Genomic DNA, 19615 nt, shown 5'->3' with positions numbered 1-19615 from the left:
AGCAAAATATTTTTAACAAATAAAAAGCCAAATTAATTTCAATTCCACAGCATTCATATTTGCAAAAAAAAACATGATCGTAAATTCCCGGTCGAATGTCGTGATCACCAACTGAGGGTCTTTCCGTAGGACGAGAGCCTCGTTCTGGGATTGATCTCTACTTAATATATCTATGTAAATCCAAACCTAATCGGGGATTAGTTCAGTAATAAAACGAAAATGACCCTGAATTTTGACTCATTTATTGTACAACATTATCCTAAAACGCTACACTATACAGTTACATTTCATCGCACGAGCGACATTTTGAAACATGGAAGATAGTTTAGAGCACATAACTAGCACATGTCATTCATATTATTACGGCGATTTGAGCTATATTCCACAACTTAATTGGCAGCCATGACACCACTTTGTTTGCTGTTTCCGTATATCTTTTATTGGCATGGTCATTAAAATTTACCGAAAATAATTGTTTGATGTCACTTGTCTAATAGCCATTTTTCGTAAATTTACGGGTACTGTTTATATAGTCGCCGACGATATGTCCCTTATTTAACGTGTGACACGTGTATAGTGTCATAGCGTTCACGCCCCTGGCATAAGGGATCAGTCGTTGTAAAAAGACAAGTGAATAAATACAACAACACAGTTGTAGGCAAAAGGTTTATTTGTTATCAAACAAAAAAACATCGAATATTCGAATACCGATTTTGACATTCGAATATCAAACGTTCGATCGAATATTCGAATATTCGAATATTCGTTTGCATCCCTACTTTTAAGTATTAAAGTTTCTGAGCCTGTCTACTCATTAAAGTTTGATCCCATATTAGTATTAATGTTATTGCAACAATAGTAATATTCTTTTTTAGTGCGTTGCCGCATGGATGGCGCGGACCAGGGGGACAATTTTATTGCAGGGGAGGGTCGTAGTGACAGCCTTCACGATCTCGCTGGTGACCTCTCTAGGGTATGTAGATACTAGTATATCAGTTTTTTCACTTTCTTCAAAATACAAGAACCCTATTTCTCATTTCAAAAGAGAGAGATGAAAGTGAGGGGGTACTGGATTTGGTTTCTTCCCAAGTCTGGTGACCTCTGGCCTAGTGTCACCCCTGCAGGACACTTTTGACCTTCATAATACAATACCATTATTTCTCATCCCACAGGAGAGTAACGAGAGTGAGGGGGATACAGGGCATGGCTCCTCCCCAAGTCTGGTGACCTTTAGCCTAGTGTCACCCTAGCAGGACACTTTCAACATTCATAATACAATACCATTATTTCTCATCCCACAGGAGAGTAACGAGTGTGAGGGGGATACAGGGCATGGCTCCTTCCCAAGTTTGGTGACTACTAGCTTAGTGTCACCTTAGCAGGACACTTTCAACATTCATAATACAATACCATTATTTCTCATCCCACAGGAGAGTAACGAGAGTGAGGGGGATACAGGGCATGGTTCCTCCCCAAGTTTGGTGACCTCTAGCCTAGTGTCACCTTAGCAGGACACTTTCAACATTCATAATACAATACCATTATTTCTCATCCCACAGGAGAGTAACGAGAGTGAGGGGGATACAGGGCATGGCTCCTCCCCAAGTTTGGTGACTTTTAGCCTAGTGTCACCTTAGCAGGACACTTACAACATTCATAATACAATACCATTATTTCTCATCCCACAGGAGAGTAATGAGAGTGAGGGGGATACAGGGCATGGCTCCTCCCCAAGTCTGGTGACTTCAGTGACCTCAAGTCTGGGCTCACCTCAGCAGGACACACCAAACATCACCAATATCATCAAGACTCTAAACGGCATTGTGGTGAGTAATACTTCAATGTTTAACAATAGAGTAATACCCCATAGAGTTTATGAAATGATTAAGCAAATGTTTATGTATGGTTGATTATTTCCTTAACCAGGTTATTAGAATGAGGAATTCATTATTGTCAAACCATGGATTCTACCCAATAAATTAAGATGTGAAGAGCTAGCTTTGCTTTTGAGGAAGTCAAGGCCAAGGTCACTGTTACTTAAAAAATAAAAATGGTTTTTGCCCAACAACTTTAGTTTTCTGATTGCCCATACTTAACACCTGGTTTTGTCGCATTGCTGCATTTCTAGTCATTGACTTTAAACAGTCTTTTGGTTTTGACTGGCAACTAAGTGGTTGTGTTCGTTGTGTTTGCAAATATTTACCTTACTTGAAAGTTTGTAATAAGACATGAAAAAAATGAGTCTTTCAATAAAATACCAAAGAAAAGCATATTCATATAAAAAAAATGATTATTTGTAATGATAAACAAAGAATTTACTTTAATTTCATATATTGAGTAAAAGTACAAAGCATGTCAATATCAATAGATATTCTATATCTGGTATTGGAACAGCTGAAATAAATATCTTCTTCTTGTATCTAAATTACATTTGACAATGAAAGCAGATAGTTTTTAAAAAAATATATAAATAAACTGGTTTGCTTTAAAGACATACAACATAACTAAGGGAATACCGGTAGACTCAGAAACAGCAAAGGAAATTAAATATTTCAAAAATCCATTCACAAAGAATTATGATTGTTTTTCTTGCAGCATCTGACAGCCAGTCAGGGCACTGCTGTGGAGACATTAAGAGCCCAGCTGGCCGAGGCAAATGAGCGCATCAACAAACTCTCGGCTGATGTACACGACAAGAAGTCGGGATACAAACATAATCAGTTGGAAGAGCTTAGAAACCTCTCGGTAATACATTATTTGTAATAATTGTTCTCTTTCTGAAGAAATCAGAATACACATCGATGCAAGTCTTAGCTGAAATATTTGTTGAGTAAAGCTGTGTAATAAAGTGAGAAAAAGCAACTGGCACACGCTTATTATGGGATTGTGAGATTCTGATCTTGTATTGGTAATAATTGGAATTGGTATCATAATGATGAATCATGTTAAAGTAACACTCTTATTCAAAATCAATACATACACATGTACAACACACATACATTTTAAGTGATAAACTGTAAACTACCTACCAAATAATGCATTTATGGAAAATATTAATTACTGATAACAATATTAATAGTTACTGATAACAATATTAATAGCTGAAAATGCAAAAATATTAAATGATTGGTGAATGCTAAAAGATTTACTGTGATCTACTATCGTTTCATGAGGTAGCAATACCATGTTTTCTGCACATATCTTTTAAATTAAACTCGGAATCCTTCATAAGCACCATTGTTTTAAAATATTTGTTCATCCTTTTTGGTATATTAAAACAATTGTATTAAATGTGTTAAATCTTAATTGGGAGTAATAGTGCATCTTAAATACTTTTGATGAAGTTTTATTATTCAAAAGTTACATTAAAAAGGAGTATACTCCAGTTATCAGCATATATTTTGTCATGTATTTTGTCTGTATATCATATTAGAAGAAAACAGATTGATGTAATAAACTATTTGTTTTTTGTGTCTTTTAGGGCGTTATCCAGCGCGAGAAAGAGGAATGGGAGAGAAAACGGGACAAGCAGCAGTCAATGCTAGACCATGAGAGAAGGGAACTAGAGGAGTTTAAAGCCCAACTCTCTAAACAGGAGGTAGGGTATGGGTAGGGGTGAAATGAAGGGGGTAGGGATGGGATAGGCTGAGGTTGGGTTGATGGGATGTGGTTTGTGATTCATTTGGAATAAATGCGTGACAAGGAGTAGTTAATCCTCGACCATAAATGGCAGGAACACGAAGTAGGTATAAGGGTTTGAGGAGAAGGGGTTGGGGAGGGGGTTAATAAAGATTATGTGTGTACAAAATATTGGCTTAAACGTTATAAACCTTCAATTATATCTTATAAACTGTGTGCTATCAATTTTGTGAGTTATTAATGCCTCCTTTGGAAGAAGTGGTGGTATTTTGATTTGCAAATTTTGGTTAGACCAAACCATGTCCTATTGATAGCTAGGGAATCCTTTTTTGCCACTGATGACCCCTTTTGATTCTAAGATCAGTAGGTCAAAGGTCACAGTCATATTGACCTTGAACTCAAAAACCTTGTTTGTCAATTTAAAGAGACCACTTGCATCTGTGGTCCTCAATCTTATTATAGCCACATTGGTTACCACTTCCATTGACTTTCAGGCAACTACATCTATATCTGTTTAACTTGCTGTGCCTATTTTCTTAACTTTATATTATTAATTGATCTGTTATTCACTGCCGTCAAGAGAACGCACAGATGTTTTACTGGAAACTACACCTATAACTCCTCTACATGTAGAACTGGTCAATAAATATACTTACTGTCCTCGTAGGGATACTAGTCATGGATTTGAATTACCCCACAGACAAGTAAAGTTATTCTGACAGCTCTAATTGTAATGTAGACATCACAATAGCATTATATTCTATTCCAGGCTGAGATCAAAGCTGAGCGTGATAAGTTGAAGAAGGAACGCGAGGTCCTACAGAAGCAGATGGATTTTCAGCGACAGAGTGGTCTTCTGCCCAAGGCCCAAGTGGACCTCGATCATTACGATCCTAGTAGTGATAACCAAGACTCTAGTAGCGATAATGTGCAATCTAATCCGGACTTTGTGCCCGGACATAAGCGCTCAGCATCCGCATCAGAGTCATCTAAATCTTCAAACGGAGATTTCAGTAAGAAAACAGACTCTAATGCAAATAGTACTTCAGCGAAAGAGAATAATTTTCGACCTGAACACAAGTCTGTACCTAAGCTTCAAAGTTTCTCTTTCGGAAGCGGTAACAAACCCGTACCCGTGCATCTTCTTAGTGCTGCTAATGAACAAAAGTTTGGATCTAAAAATGTGCAACAACTTCCCTCGAAGCTGCTTTTGAGCGGGGCCTCAACTACATCCCTACCAGCCCAGGCCATACCAGGAATGAAAAATAGTCCCTCTGGAAATCAGTCCTCAGCATCCCTTGCTGAGGATACAGGTAGTCGAGGCGACGCCGGCCAGCTTGGTCATAGTGCTAGTCTCGGAACTCTGGGGACAAGTGTCACTGTTCCCAAGGGGAGTAGACAGAGTAATCGACCAAAGCCGTCACCCTTGGGAGGTGGATTATCGACCTCGTTACTAAAACTTGCAGAAAAGGGCGATAAAAAGAACAAAAGCAGCAGTTCTAGTCAAAAGGAAAAGGAAGAAAAGGGGGCATCGCCCCCAGGAGACAAAAGTCAGCGCCCGCAAAGTGCCGGAAATCGCTCCGGGAATATAAACCATAAGCCACAGAAGTCAGACAGCGATGTTATATACTTCTAGGATATTAAGATGGTAAGCAAATTTTTGTAATCAAAACTTATGATATGAACTATAAAATATCATTAAATAGTGATGCCCTTTCATAATAATGTGTTGGATGTTTGTAATTAGAAAAGTCATTGCAGATTGGTCAGTCTGTAATTGTAGGAATTGCATTTATTTTTGATTAAAATTATTTAAGCTTACCAATTTAAACAAACACATTCTTAATGATAAAAGTGATAACAAATATTACATGTATTCATCAATGTCAGAAGAACTGCACATTTTTTATCAGTATATATTAATATTCATTTTCATTGAAAGTAATCGCGGTGAATAATTGGCTATTCTATTATTAAATTATTAGATTTATCAGTGAGATAAAATTGATATTTAACTAAATATTTAGCACACAGGGCTGGGATACAATTTGAACAACTTCATTTCCGAAATGACGTTACATGCACATACAAATTGGCACGTTTTTCTAAAAAAAGTGAAAAAAATTGACTTTAAATTTAAGCCATATAATAAAAAGAAATATTGGTGTTTCAGTGTAAGATAGCAATATATTTCACCTTGTGAACACCAAAAATGAGTATTTTACTTGTGTTTCGCCACTCGTGAAATATAAATTTCGGTGTTCACTCAGATTAACAGATTACGATCTTAAACTGAAACAATAATTATTCTCTATATAACAATTATGAATTGTTGAATTTTTCAGGTTCAAAGTAGTTCAACAGATGTACAGAATGAAGAAGATAGAAGCTGCAAAAATGATGACAAGATATCCCTGAGATTATATCGGAGTGCCTTCCTCACAGCCTTTCTGCTATTGGTCACATATTTTAGTTTTAGCGGAAACCAAAGTCACTTCTTTGCGATAGTTAATCAATAATTTGAACAGTGCTATGGTATATATATGGTTTTAGCTTGTGCTGTGTAAAAAATTCACATCCAGGTTGATGCATGTATTTTGAATCAATCTTGGAGGGTGGTTTAAGGCTTAAAGGTCAAGTAAAAATGATTTCACACTTTTTCACACTTAATGGGCTAAAGTGTGAGAAATATTAGTCGTGTAACATGTAAATTATGTTCAGATTTCAAAAATGTGCAATACTGTTTGTTTTTTTAATGATTTTTATCTTTTCTTTTTATTCAGATCTGTGAAATATGTATTATTTTGATTATAGTAAAATAGTATTTCAGATGTATGATTTTGAAAGGAAAAAAGAAGAAAAATCATTTTTACTCATTTGTACAAAGATATAAATTTTAAAATAAAAATACATGGGAATTTAAGATTGTATCATATTTAACAAGAGCAACTTATTTTTGTTTCTTGATTGTTTTATGTTTTTATTGACTAATTTTCTATCACTAAAAACTAATAATATGCATGACTGACCGTTATATTTTAACCTTCTGCTATAAATTGTTAATGTATTGAAAACACAAGATGTAATGATGTAATATTTATTTTATTTATGAATGTCTTGATTATTATTTTTGCTGGACATGTACATTTTTATTGAGAATGGCATGAATAATTTTACAAAAAAAGGCGTATTATAAAGATGTACTGATAAAAGATCGAATGTAACAGTGCGTAACATATCGACGTGGAAAAAACTGCCTTGGTAATATACTTATTTATGATATATATTAGTTTAATCAGTAATAGTATGCAATAAAGTGTGATTTAAATTGTGAATATCAAAGTCAGTGCTACTTATTCTAAGCTTTAGACTCTGTTTTTTATTTGCATGTTCCATAAAATTAGGGCTTCTGATTTATTAACAGAATCGAGAACTTCAAATACCCGGTAAAAACGTTTTTCTTGCCAAACTTGTAATGTAACTACTACTTTTTATATTTTTTTAAGAAGTAGAGACAGCAGTTGCTTTTGGCATATAGAAAAAAACAATACATTTTTTGTTAGAAATTGATCAACTGAGATGCATTGTATTGTGCCTTGCTCTTTTTTGACCCATAAATACACTTACATGTCGATGTAGTGTACCGCAACCAAACATGTTTTAATACGCGCAATTGTGAACGAAATCAGCTGTATGGCATAAATCTGTCATTTTGAATTCAGGTAGCATTTTAACTGATGACACATCAGTATAGACCGGTAATAGTAGTCCAACTAACAGTGTGAATTTTACAACCCAGAAATGGTTGTATTGATGTGTTTTCAGATTTTAATGTTTTATATAAACACATTCCTATAAACGAAACATGGATATCTATTTTTGCTATATGTTGATAAAGCATATTGTTTATAAAGTACTATTTTGTAATAGGAAATATATCATACCAGTCATTTAACCATATTTCCCTTCATTTAATGTTTGTACGTCTTTCACATTTTCCTAATGTTAGAGTATACCCTTGTATACAATTCCTACGAAATAGGTGACCTTGGTCTTGTACTGTCTCCAGTTTTTCTGAGCATTAGGTGTCTTACGAAATAGGAATATTGGATCAATTGTTAAGAACTTTGTTAAAGTTAATAACACGATTAACAACATCGTTGTTAACTTCTAAAGATGAAATATTTTACGATGTGCTCGTAGATGTAAATAAAGCAAGTACAGCTTTAATAGTTGTTTCAAATCTTGTTAGAAATATACTGCAGATTATAATTGCATCCATTGTAAACTTTGACAAAGTTTTGAACAATCAGCCATTTATATTATTAAATCAAAACAATAAACAAAATTTTATTTTAGCATTGAAGACTGTAGATTATTGCTTAAATTCTACAAGTTTTCTTTATTTGCTATGTGTTATGTTAACAAAATTTGTTGTGGAACATTATCTTATTATTAATAAGCAACAATAATTAAATATTTTGTAAGGTTTTAAAATCAGACGATTGCAAATATTTAACACAAGCGTATTTGAACAATCTGAAGTGGTCAGTGGTATTTATCACACATTACTATAAAAAGAGACATTTTGAGCAGACAGCAGTCTGGTTGGTAAATGATTGTCAACAATGGTTTTGTATATATTTTGTTCTTACGAAAGGCCTCCTAATGTTTCAGAACTTTTGGCAGTATCTAATGGACCTTCTGTATATCTTTTAGGGAGGCATTCTTACATAGTTGGCACATTACTCTGGATTTGCAGTTAAAAATCATGAGAATGATAACTGGAATAGTTGTATTTACTGTTGATAAAAACTTGCGTTACAAATTTTTAGATGGTGACTAGAAAGTCTTCAAGCAGCATTTTTGTTTGGTTAATAATTGTAAATCATTAAAATCAAAAGTTTCAGTTAATCATGAAATTTAGGATATAGTTAATCAATGAACTTAACCCTCACTTTTTTCTTTTTATTTTACTTAAATAGAAGCTTCATTTGAACCTGTGGACAAGATATTGAAAAGGGAAGATCAAACAACGGAATTTGTGCTATTTAGATTATATTGTGCCTCTGTGCTTAAGATAGCCTCATGTGTACAGATGAATATATATAACTATACTCCTGTATAGAAAAGTTTATTGTGTATTATTTTCTTTAAAAAAAGGAAAATAACCAAAAAAGTCTAAAATGAGAAAATGAAGAAAAAATATAGCGTAGGAAAAAAATTAATGTGTTCAGGGCGACTATGCTGAATTATGGGTAAATATATACTCCTGTCTATATTGTTAATGTTTGAGGTGTTTATTAACATAAATCTCTGAAACGACTGGTTCATGGGAAAATGGAACATGTTCTTAAAATAAATCTCGGTTGACAAATTCATATTCTATACATTAATGGTTTTTGAAGTCGTGTATTATATTGTGACTTTAGTTATAAAAATGTGTTGATTTTAACACTTTTGATTATAAAAAAATAAGCTTGCACTGCTATTTGTTCTTTATACTTTTATGTAGAGTGCCGCACTCTGCGATATTATTGCATTGTGTTCACTGCATTTCTTCGTTTAAAAAAATCGATAAAAAAACAACATTTTTGTATCAATGTGATTATCGTATTATGTGAACTTTAATAATTAAAATTGTCGCCAGAAAGAAAATAAATTGTATGAATTTGGCAATATCATAATTGATAAAGACGTAAAATTCTGGACATAGAAATAGCCATTTTCCCAGGGCTGAACATGTTTACAGATGATATATGTATTAGTTTGTCTTTTTGTCACTCTCGTTTCATCTTCACACACCCTTTTTAATGTGTTTGAATTGATTTTTGTTATCGGATTGAAGATTTTAGGACATCAAGCTGGTAGAAACAGCACTTGGTAATTTAATAATAACTACTTTTATCGCATACTGGCCTTACGAAAGTTTAAATACTTTTAAAAGATTTTAACTCATTTTGTGTTTTGTTAAGATGCGTGTTATCAGTTCTATGTCAAGGCCTAATGAATGTTTCGATGTTCAGAACTTTCGATATACAATATGTACTACTAATAATTGTATAAAACAGTGATTAACTATGAATGCTATATTATGGAGACGGGTCTCCAATGTTTTTCGATGATATTTCCAGCTTGCTGGGCAGATTAACAATATTGCTGTACAAGAGTGAACTGTCATGTACACATTCTAGATAATAAAACATATCAGTTTCATACCCAGGACTTTAGTTATTTTATTTCCACTGAGTACGGTTTGAATATTGCCTGAGGAAAGAGCCTAATACACTTTTAGCAACTTGATTATGTTCCTATATTATGTGATGGTGAAGCCAAGTTATGCAATTATTTCACACACCTTACTTGTCCAAATTTCATATCACCATGTACACATAACATGTGAACTTTCATAGTTTTAGCACGTGAAAATAATAATGCCCCCTCCTGAAGAAGTGGGTGTATATTGCTTTGTACATGCCAAATCTCGTCAGAGTGATAACTAGAGTAGACTTTGGTTTAAGGTCCTCAAACTTGGTAGGGAGGTTGGTCATGGCCACCAGATGACCCCTAATGTTTTAAGATAGTAGGTCAAAGGTCATGGTCATGGTGGCATTGAATACAATAAGCTTGTCTGATTGATAAATGGAGTATGCTTAGTCCTCAAACTGGGCATGGAGTTTGGTAATTGCCAACATATGACCCCTATTATTATTACGGTCAAAGGTCATGGTCGTGGTGACCCTGGACATAAAGATTGCCCGATTGAGAACTAGACTATGCTTGGTCCCTCCTGGGAGGTTGGTAATAAATGCAGACGACCCCTCTTGATTTTGAGGTCAGTAGTTCAAAGACCATGGTGATTATGAAGAAAAAAGCCTGTCCAACTGATTGCTACAGTATGATTGGTAATACAGTCCTCAAACTTGACGTCGAGGTTATTTATGGCCAACAGATCGCCCTCTTTATTTTTAGGTCATAGGTCATGGTTGTGGTGACCTTTCACCCATAAAGCTTGTCTGATCGAGAACTAGTATATGCTCGGTCCTTAGAACCTTTTAAAGAAGACGACCCCTATTGATTTTGAGGTCAGTAGGTCAAAGGTGACATTGAACACGGAAAGCTTGTACAATTGATAGCTACAGTAAGCTTGGTCCAACGGTCCTCAAACATGGTCATGGCCAGCAGATGATCCATAGTGACACTGAACACAAAAAACATGTCCGATCGCTATATAGAGAACGCTTGGACCTATGGTCCCCCAATTTGGTGGAGAGGTTGGTCATGACCTGTAGAACTCTACTGATTATGAGACCAACAAATTTAAGGTCAAGATCACCTCTGACCTGTAGGCTGACCTTGAAAGCTTGTTGCAGTCCAATGAAATTGTACATCATGCCGTGTTATCAGGAACGCGCAGATTATGATACATTAAGATCGTTGGTGAACAAATACTCTTTCAAGTTCAAGCAACAAAATGATTCTCATAAACTTTGATCCTGGTGAGACCTTGTGTAGTTACAATGTAATAACCGAAATTCAGAAACAATACAGCAACTATACATTCTACCTCATCAAATGTACCTTAACGCATAGTTTTTGACAATTATTTTTATGAATTTTAATCAAAATAATACAATAAAAAAATAAAAGTCTTGTATAATAATACATTCAATTGCGCTTAATCGAAATGACATTTTGTAGTTATCATTAATCATAAAGTGGAAGAAATGAGTAGTGACGCGTTGTTTCGGCCTACTCCTCTGGCCGTATTGTCCTGTCACCACGAAATACTCGTTGTTATCTATTACATTGTGTTACAAATTGGTGTGAACATTCTACGAAACATTACATACATGTACTATCAAATTAGACGAATAAAACGCTCTGAAGTTCACTTTGTTTTGTCGTCTGCTTTTTGAAGAGTTGGCTTAATTGGTGTCTGCTTGCAATAAATAGGCCATTACGCTATAATCGTTCAAGAAATATTAAAATTGGCACACATTTTGCCAGAGACAATAATAAATACTTCAATTTAGTGTAACCAGGCCTATATATATATATATATATATATATATATATATATATATATATATATATATATATTATTTTTAATGTATTTGATACTATTGTTTTGTCTCAATTAAACGATAGCTCCGAAGTATGGGGTTATATTCAGCCTGAGGTAATAGAAAGGGTACACATAAAGTTTTACAAGTATGGTGCTTAATGTAAAGGCAAGCGCTCCACTAATGCACTGTCACTTTACGGCGAGCTACATTGTAGGTAGATTTCCATTGTATATTAAGCGTCATGTCCGTATTATCAAATATTTCATCAAATTAAACAATGAGAAAGATGGAATTGTTTGCGCAGAACAATACTACAGGACCATTTCAGGGACGTAACTAATAATCCAGTCAATAAATTTGGTACCTAAAGTTAAAGCTGCCATGGATACAAACTCATCGTGGTATTTGTATAAGGAGGTAAAACATATATTTCAAGCTTCGTGTTACATTTTAGTACAGAAATGTTTTAGCAAAGCTTATTCTGTCCCTCCATAATTTGAAAATTGAACTGGGTCGACACAACAATATTCCCAGACAAGGTAGGAAATGTACACTGTAATTTGAATGCTATAGAAGATGAGTTTCATTTTGTTTAAGTTTGTCCTATGTATAGCGACATTCGACGGACTTATATCCCGAGCTATTTATTATATAAGAAATCCAAATACATGTATGTTAAAACGTACTTAATTCCGATTAATAAAATGAGCTATTTTCTATAGTAAGGCTTTCAAGCTAAAAGACTCAAATATACATGTATGATAATATATAAGACATGCTCACATACATTGCTGTTTACATTTGTTTGATATTGATGTGTTTTTTTGTTTGTACTTGTTTTAGTTGTTGTTGTTTACACCATATAACTTAAATACACATTGATTATTCAATAAAAGTATCCATAATACATAACATATAATATCCATGCATGTCTTTTTGCTGTTTGGTGGTGTTTCTAACGATGAATTGTTAATGCTTAGGTTTAATAAACATTCTATTCTTATCTGTTAAAATGCACCAAGAGGTGCTAAACATAGGCGTCCCTTCTGTAATGCCTAAAGGCATTTTGAATCAAGTTTTCCATCAAAAAGAAGTATCTATTTCATGTTGACTGTCAACTCAACATTAGCCCATGAAATAGATATTCCATTCACTTAGCCTATGTTGGTAAAATCAACGGACGTGGTCAAAATCTACTAGGTTATAATAGCACGTAGCCAATAAACGTATTGTTCAGGACTGTGTTAAAGTAAACAAAGTTGTTCATGTCATCGTTGTTAGCCTACAAATCACCTATCAGCAGTTTTCCTGGCAAGAGTTTGAGAACATCATAAAAATATTCACCTTAGTTAACTGTTAACAACGAAGTCGTTAATCGCGTTGTAAAATGTGTAGGAGTTTCTTAAAATGTAGGATACGCGGCGGTTCTATGTTGAATAAAACAATTTACTTACCTGATTTCCAAATTATGCACAAACAGATGCATTATGCGCCAATCAATTGTAACCACGGCCCCCCAGGTCCGGGGGTTTACCGGGGATAGCCGGGGAAATGTGCCGTGTTTTTACCTTCCAGGTGGCCCCGCAGTACCGGGTGAATGCGGTGGTTTTGTATTCGCGCCAAATATAGCGGGGAATGTGTCTTTCTTAGGGTCCCTGGGGTGCGGAGGCATTTGGCGGGGATTTTACCATCAGTTCGGCTCAGGGGCTTTACCCGGGCTTGGCTGGACCGAAAGTCAAAGTCCCCGCTATTCTCCGGACCTGAAGGGGCCGTGGCTACAATTGACTGGTGCATTAACAACAAAGTCGTTAATCGCGTTGTAAAATCCTGTAGGAGTTCTTATAATGTAGGATACGCGGCGGTTCTGTGCTGAATAAAACAATTTACTTACCTGATTTCCAAAGTATGCACAAACATATGCACTATAAGCAGTGATTAACTTTGTGAAGATTATAATAAAATATCTTCCATGGCCGCTCGAGTAAGATTATAAGTATCTTCCATGGCCACTCGTAAGATTATAAGTATCTTCCATGGCCGCTCGAGTAAGATTATAAGTATCTTCCATGGCCACTCGTAAGATTATAAGTATCTTCCATGGCCGCTCGGGTTAGATTATAAGTATCTTCCATGGCCACTCGTAAGATTATAAGTATCTTCCATGGCCGCTCGAGTAAGATTATAAGTATCTTCCATGGCCACTCGTAAGATTATAAGTATCTTCCATGGCCGCTCGAGTAAGATTATAAGTATCTTCCATGGCCGCTCGAGTAAGATTATTAGTATCTTCCATGGCCGCTCGAGTAAGATTATAAGTATCTTCCATGGCCGCTCGAGTAAGATTATAAGTATCTTCCATGGCCACTCGTAAGATTATAAGTATCTTACATGGCCGCTCGAGTAAGATTATAAGTATCTTCCATGGCCGCTCGAGTAAGATTATAAGTATCTTCCATGGCCGCTCGAGTAAGATTATAAGTATCTTCCATGGCCACTCGTAAGATTATAAGTATCTTCCATGGCCACTCGTAAGATTATAAGTATCTTTCATGGCCACTCGTAAGATTATAAGTATCTTCCATGGCCGCTCGAGTAAGATTATAAGTATCTTCCATGGCCGCTCGAGTAAGATTATAAGTATCTTCCATGGCCGCTCGAGTAAGATTATAAGTATCTTCCATGGCCACTCGTAAGATTATAAGTATCTTCCATGGCCGCTCGGGTAAGATTATAAGTATCTTCCATGGCCGCTCGAGTAAGATTATAAGTATCTTCCATGGCCGCTCGAGTAAGATTATAAGTATCTTCCATGGCCACTCGTAAGATTATAAGTATCTTCCATGGCCGCTCGGGTAAGATTATAAGTATCTTCCATGGCCAAGAGTGTGGCCCTATCCTACACGAGCGGTCATGGTAATTGCTATTTCTCTCAACCCAATTAAACAAAAATATAGTTAAATTATTATTTCGCTGGAACTCTTTTGTGCACAATAATAATAGTTCGCGATAGATTATGTGATAATTTGTGGTTGTCAAAGCTATGCGCGCAAATGTAAGTAGTCAAATCGTTCTTTAAAAGGTTTTAAGGACAGTGCAGCATTATTTCTTGCATTCAGCGCCGTGAACACTTATTTGGTGCAATTTTAAGCGATATATGATTTATTTGGGTTTTAAATATTGCCACAAGACATTTGATTTCCATGGTGCTACCGACGAAGTTACAGACGAAGGTCTTCAACAAGGGAAGCAATTGCGTGATGACATTAAAAAAGTAGTTCCATACGGGTACTCTTTTTATCTTTGCTCGTGGGCAAGATTATAAGTATCTTCCATGGCCGAGAGTGTAAGACCCGAGCGTAGAGTGTTTTGCGGAAACGAGGTTTACCGAGTTTCCGCAAAACACCCTGCGCGAGGGTCGGGATGAACCTATCTTACATGAGCGGCTATGGAAGATGCTTTTTCACCCACCTCAGTTAAACAAAATTAAGTAAAAATGTATTTTTGCTGGAACTCTTTTGTGCTTAGTGAAAATAATTGCGTATGGATATGCGATAGCACGTGGTTGTCATGGATATGCGCGCAATGATCCAGTTACCGTTAATTGTCAAATCGGTCTTTTTAACATGTTCTAGGGAGAATGAAGCATTATTTCTTGAATGGTGCGTGAAGACTGTTTTATGGTGACATTTGAAGCGAGAAATAATAAATTAGCGTTCTAAATATAACCATAAGACAAGATTTCCTTGATGCTACTGACGACAGTCTTCAAAAGCGAGGTAATTACAATGTGGTGACCAATAAAAAGGAGTTCCATACGGGCATTTTATCTTCGCCCGTGGGCAAGATAAGAATATCTAGCATGGTTAAATTATTGGATCTACTTATCTGAGGTGGGAGAAAAGGATTTCCAGCATGGGCAAATATTTGGATCCACTTATCTGGGGTTGGCGAACTCGAACATGAAAAATATGGCAGATATGAGTGATTCACTAAACATTGCCATTATAGCGGAGTGGTGAATATAGAGTAACATTGTCCCAGAATACAGACTAAAGACTCAAATTTCGTTTTTTTTTCTTTATCTTTTTTGGTACAATGTTAACTCCGTATAGCAAGGCATGAACGGTGGATTTTGCTGATTTATCGATTACCACTCAAACTTTTCAACATTAGTTACGCTGGTTTTGTAAACCGTAATGCTAATGCATGCTTGATCATTTATTTTAAAGTATTCCTTTTTTTAATCTGAGTTTAAGTCAGACTTGTGAATATTGAGGCAAGTGTGCACATGAGGTGAACGTTCTTAATTAAACCAGTTCAGTTGACCCGGTACCAGTGATTTCTTCCTGGGCACTGACCGTGCCACGGTGTAATGGCAAAACAAGCTGTTTGTTTCAACTAACATCTCTAGGTAGGTAGGCAGAACTTTGACAGTAACCTTTGACTTTACTCTGAATCGGTTGCCATGGCGATGCATTATGTGTCTCAGTACAACGCTTGACAGAATGATCTCAGCAGATAATGGATGAAACCTTTCGCATCTCTAATTGCTTTTTTCGACCTGATTTAAGTCTTTTGTGCCGATATGACTCGCATAAAGCTCAGGATTAATTCCCGACGCAGACAAATCATCACATATCACAATGTAATTAGGAATGTTGAAGGTATGGACTTTCGTTAAAGTGACATTCTTATTCAAAATCAATTCAAACACTTGTATAAAAAACATCAGTTTTGATTGATAAATGTTTAACTACTTACTAAATAATGCATTTATGGAAAATATTAATTACTGATAACAATATAATAACCGTGTGTTTACAAGCAGAAAGCGCAAAGATATTAAATGATTGGTAAATGCTCAAAGATTTACTGTGATCTACCATCGTCTCATACGGTAGAAATACCGTGTTTTATGCGCATTTCTTTCAAATTAAACTCGGCTTCCGTCATAAGAACCATTTTTTTCGACATTTTTTCATCCTTCTGGGAATATTAAAACAATAGCATTAATTGTGGTAAATCTAATTTAGGAGTAAGAGTGAATCTTTAACACATTGACTCCGTAATCATAAGGGGTCATAGAGTGTTATTATAACAACTGATATATTTTTTTAAAGATCAGTTTTAAGTAGCTTTTTTAAATAAATGAATAAGTTCTTGAAGCTGTTGTAGAGTGCGGAAAAATATGGAATAAAAGTAATGTAATTAAGTGTTAAGTGTTCATGATTATGCAGATTTCTGCCGATGTCAGAATTTTATTTGAGAAGTTTTCAAATATTTGCTTTAAAATCTATAAATACCAGAACGCGCTGAGCGCAAACACGTGATCCAAGATCTATCAGCGCTTATAACTAGTACTTTGTATATTAATTAAACAAAAGCAATGCAGTGTAAATTTCTTTCTTCGTAGAATTCTTGACCAGATGCCGTTTAGACGCTGCAGACACTATTTAATCTGACCTTTACAGATACGAATGTATATCAATAGGACAGTCACCCAGAGATAACACATCAAACCGCACGACCTAGGTTTACATAATACGACACTATTATACAAACACAGAGCAGGGTATAGCTTTGTTCAGAAAGGAGCGATGTATGGACAGTATGTGAAGGACTCTACTAGGATGACGACCAAGAGAGATTCGCTCGTGTTTTTCGTCAATGGACAAAAGGTTTGTGCCATTTATTTCTAAAAACGAATTGTTTTCATGATTGATCGCATGTTTTCTTGTGTTTATGATGCATAAACGCAGTAGGGCACTCGAACAAATTCGAGAAGAGAGTCAGAAAACAACAACAACCATTGTTCTGGTTTACTTCTCAATTATGTAGAATGTATACTATTGTAACCATTTTTCTTTATAATATTTGAATTCACTTTATTGTATTTTATTTCGCTATTTATCAGTTTCAATGCTTATGGTTTATGTATTATACTATTTGAAACAACTACTGGTTAAACTAAAGAAACATTAACACTTTCAAAACGATGTTTTCTGGTATAACACACACACCATGCTTTCTTTGCTTATGTTTGGAACCACCATTGTGGTGTCGTCCTCGGCGTCGGTGTCGTTCAAAAACTTTAACCACTTGGCCATAACTCAAAAAAAAAAGTTCAAAATATTCAGAGGAAACTTGGTACATATGTTATTCAATTATAAGTGAGATCGAGTATGTACATATATTAATGGAACATGGTTATGACATAATAACATGTAAAAAAGACAAGTGAAATGAATCTATTGCGTTATCTCTGTGGCATACTAGGTAATTATTAAGGTCTATTAAAGAAAAGTGAAAATATAAGTTGGAGTTTTTAACAAATAATAAAACATGATCTACAACGTCTTTTACTAAGGTGACGGACCCAGCGCCCGACCCCACCGAGACCCTGTTGGCCTACTTAAGGCGGAAACGTATCCTTTGAAATTGTCACCGACATCTCAGTTTATATAGATATATATAAAAAACGTAGTGGTAACACATTTGACTGTTAATACAGGGACGGTGGTTCGACCCCTTGAACCAGGGTATTATCTAACTGGATAGTGTTTGTGCCGATGCAGTTCCATGTTAGAGGACGCATTTCACAAATCAAATGTTCACATGCGTGAAAATTATGGTCATAATTATTTTTCAATAAAATTGTTAATTTTGTGGTAAAGTGTTATTTATCACTGACGGGGCGAGCGGTCCAGTGGCAATGTGGCCAATGGGAGCGGGCATACCTTAAACATCCTATATTGACCTGATGTAACTCGTTCCTACCGGATCCCAATGTCAATATTTTGTCATTAGGGGTAGTGTTTTATCTAAGAGAAATGGCTGGCTTTTAGAACACTATATAGAACACTGGGAAGAATGTAGTACAAACTTCTATGTTTCTTTGCTTAGCGTGCAAACACTCTTATCCATTGATGTTAGCAAACTTAGACCAGTCTCGAAGTCTTGATCGTATCGACATATATGAATATGATTAATGTTTTCGATAACATATTTGAACGCGGCAAATTTTGAGCAAATATCCCTTTTGGCATTTGTGTGTACTTACGTCGCGCTCGACCACCCGGTAAGATAATTATAAACATCATGCCATTGTCAATGGTCACGGGAAGACCCTTAAAACTCTTAGAGCTGCACCCTCACAGATTGACCTTTATGTCCGTTTTTTGTTGTCTTGGAATGAGTCAGTCCAATGTTTAATGGCTATCGCATTAAGAAAAATGAGTTTTTACCGCGGCAGTTTTCCACACTGGCAATTGAATTGGGAACTATTGTCAAGGGCGTAGCTAGCTCTATTCATTTGGATTCCTAATTGTGCTAGGGGGTTCGGGTCATACCCCTTCGGAAATTTTGAAAAACATTGTGCAATCTAATGCATTTTGTGCGTTCTGAAGTGCTTTATTTGATACAGGAAAATGGACAGTTCTAGGATCATGTAGTCAAGTATGCATACTGCAACTTTGGTTGATTTTTTAACCACAAGCATGTGGATTCAGCCGCGTACTCGCGTAAAGGCAGCTACGCGCCTGATTGTGAGTTGCCTTATATTACTCATTTGAATGCATAGATGCCAAAATCAGCTGATTCTGAAACAAAAAGAAATAGAAGAAAAGTAATAACTGTCAATCTGTGAGAATACAGCTTTAAGAAAGAAATCTATATAAACAAAGCCCAGCATGTGCCTTGACTCTGTTCGAAGTCAGCCTACCCGGAACAAAGGAGGGATGTGGAGTCGGCGGCTGTGGTGCCTGCACTGTGATGATCTCATCTTATGACGTCACGAGCAAACGAATAAAGTATCCTTTTGTGTGAGATTGTTGGGTTACTTATAGACCAAAAGTCTTCAGATGATGTTGTTTTTTGTTGTTGTATTTTTTTTGTGATTAGTAGACGCT

General features: G+C 35.6%; 2 protein-coding genes across 13 annotated transcripts in view; both read left to right on the top strand.

Moving 5' to 3' along the window:
* Positions 1–9857, top strand: part of LOC128227046 (rho guanine nucleotide exchange factor 28-like) — a 115941-nt gene extending 106084 nt beyond the window's left edge. For all 12 annotated transcript variants that reach the window (XM_052937226.1, XM_052937234.1, XM_052937233.1 and 9 more), the window contains 6 exons: positions 876–973; positions 1689–1826; positions 2596–2745; positions 3482–3598; positions 4409–5287; positions 5985–9857. In XM_052937226.1, coding sequence (XP_052793186.1) covers positions 876–973; positions 1689–1826; positions 2596–2745; positions 3482–3598; positions 4409–5275 — 1370 coding nt within the window. In that variant the 3' untranslated portion in view covers positions 5276–5287; positions 5985–9857. The remainder of the gene's footprint in view (positions 1–875; positions 974–1688; positions 1827–2595; positions 2746–3481; positions 3599–4408; positions 5288–5984) is intronic.
* A 7426-nt stretch (positions 9858–17283) lies between these two features.
* Positions 17284–19532, top strand: LOC128225946 (xanthine dehydrogenase/oxidase-like). Its single transcript, XM_052935840.1, has 3 exons — positions 17284–17386; positions 18076–18133; positions 19420–19532. Exons 1-3 carry the CDS (start codon positions 17306–17308, stop codon positions 19530–19532), a joined length of 252 nt encoding a protein of 83 aa, XP_052791800.1. The 5' UTR covers positions 17284–17305.
* The last annotated feature ends 83 nt before the right edge of the window (positions 19533–19615 follow it).

This window comes from Mya arenaria, chromosome 3, assembly GCF_026914265.1.
Source record: "Mya arenaria isolate MELC-2E11 chromosome 3, ASM2691426v1".
In the NCBI taxonomy this organism is placed as follows: Eukaryota; Metazoa; Mollusca; class Bivalvia; order Myida; family Myidae; genus Mya; species Mya arenaria.
This window is presented reverse-complemented; position numbering and strand designations above follow the sequence as displayed.

Coding starts and splice junctions, on each gene's coding strand:
- LOC128225946 (XM_052935840.1), top strand. CDS start 17,306: ATGTATGGACAGTATGTGAAGGACTCTACTAGGATGACGACCAAGAGA. Junction 17,387..18,075: donor TTTTCGTCAATGGACAAAAG/GTTTGTGCCATT, acceptor TCTTTTACTAAG/GTGACGGACCCAGCGCCCGA. Junction 18,134..19,419: donor GGCCTACTTAAGGCGGAAAC/GTATCCTTTGAA, acceptor CTCTGTTCGAAG/TCAGCCTACCCGGAACAAAG.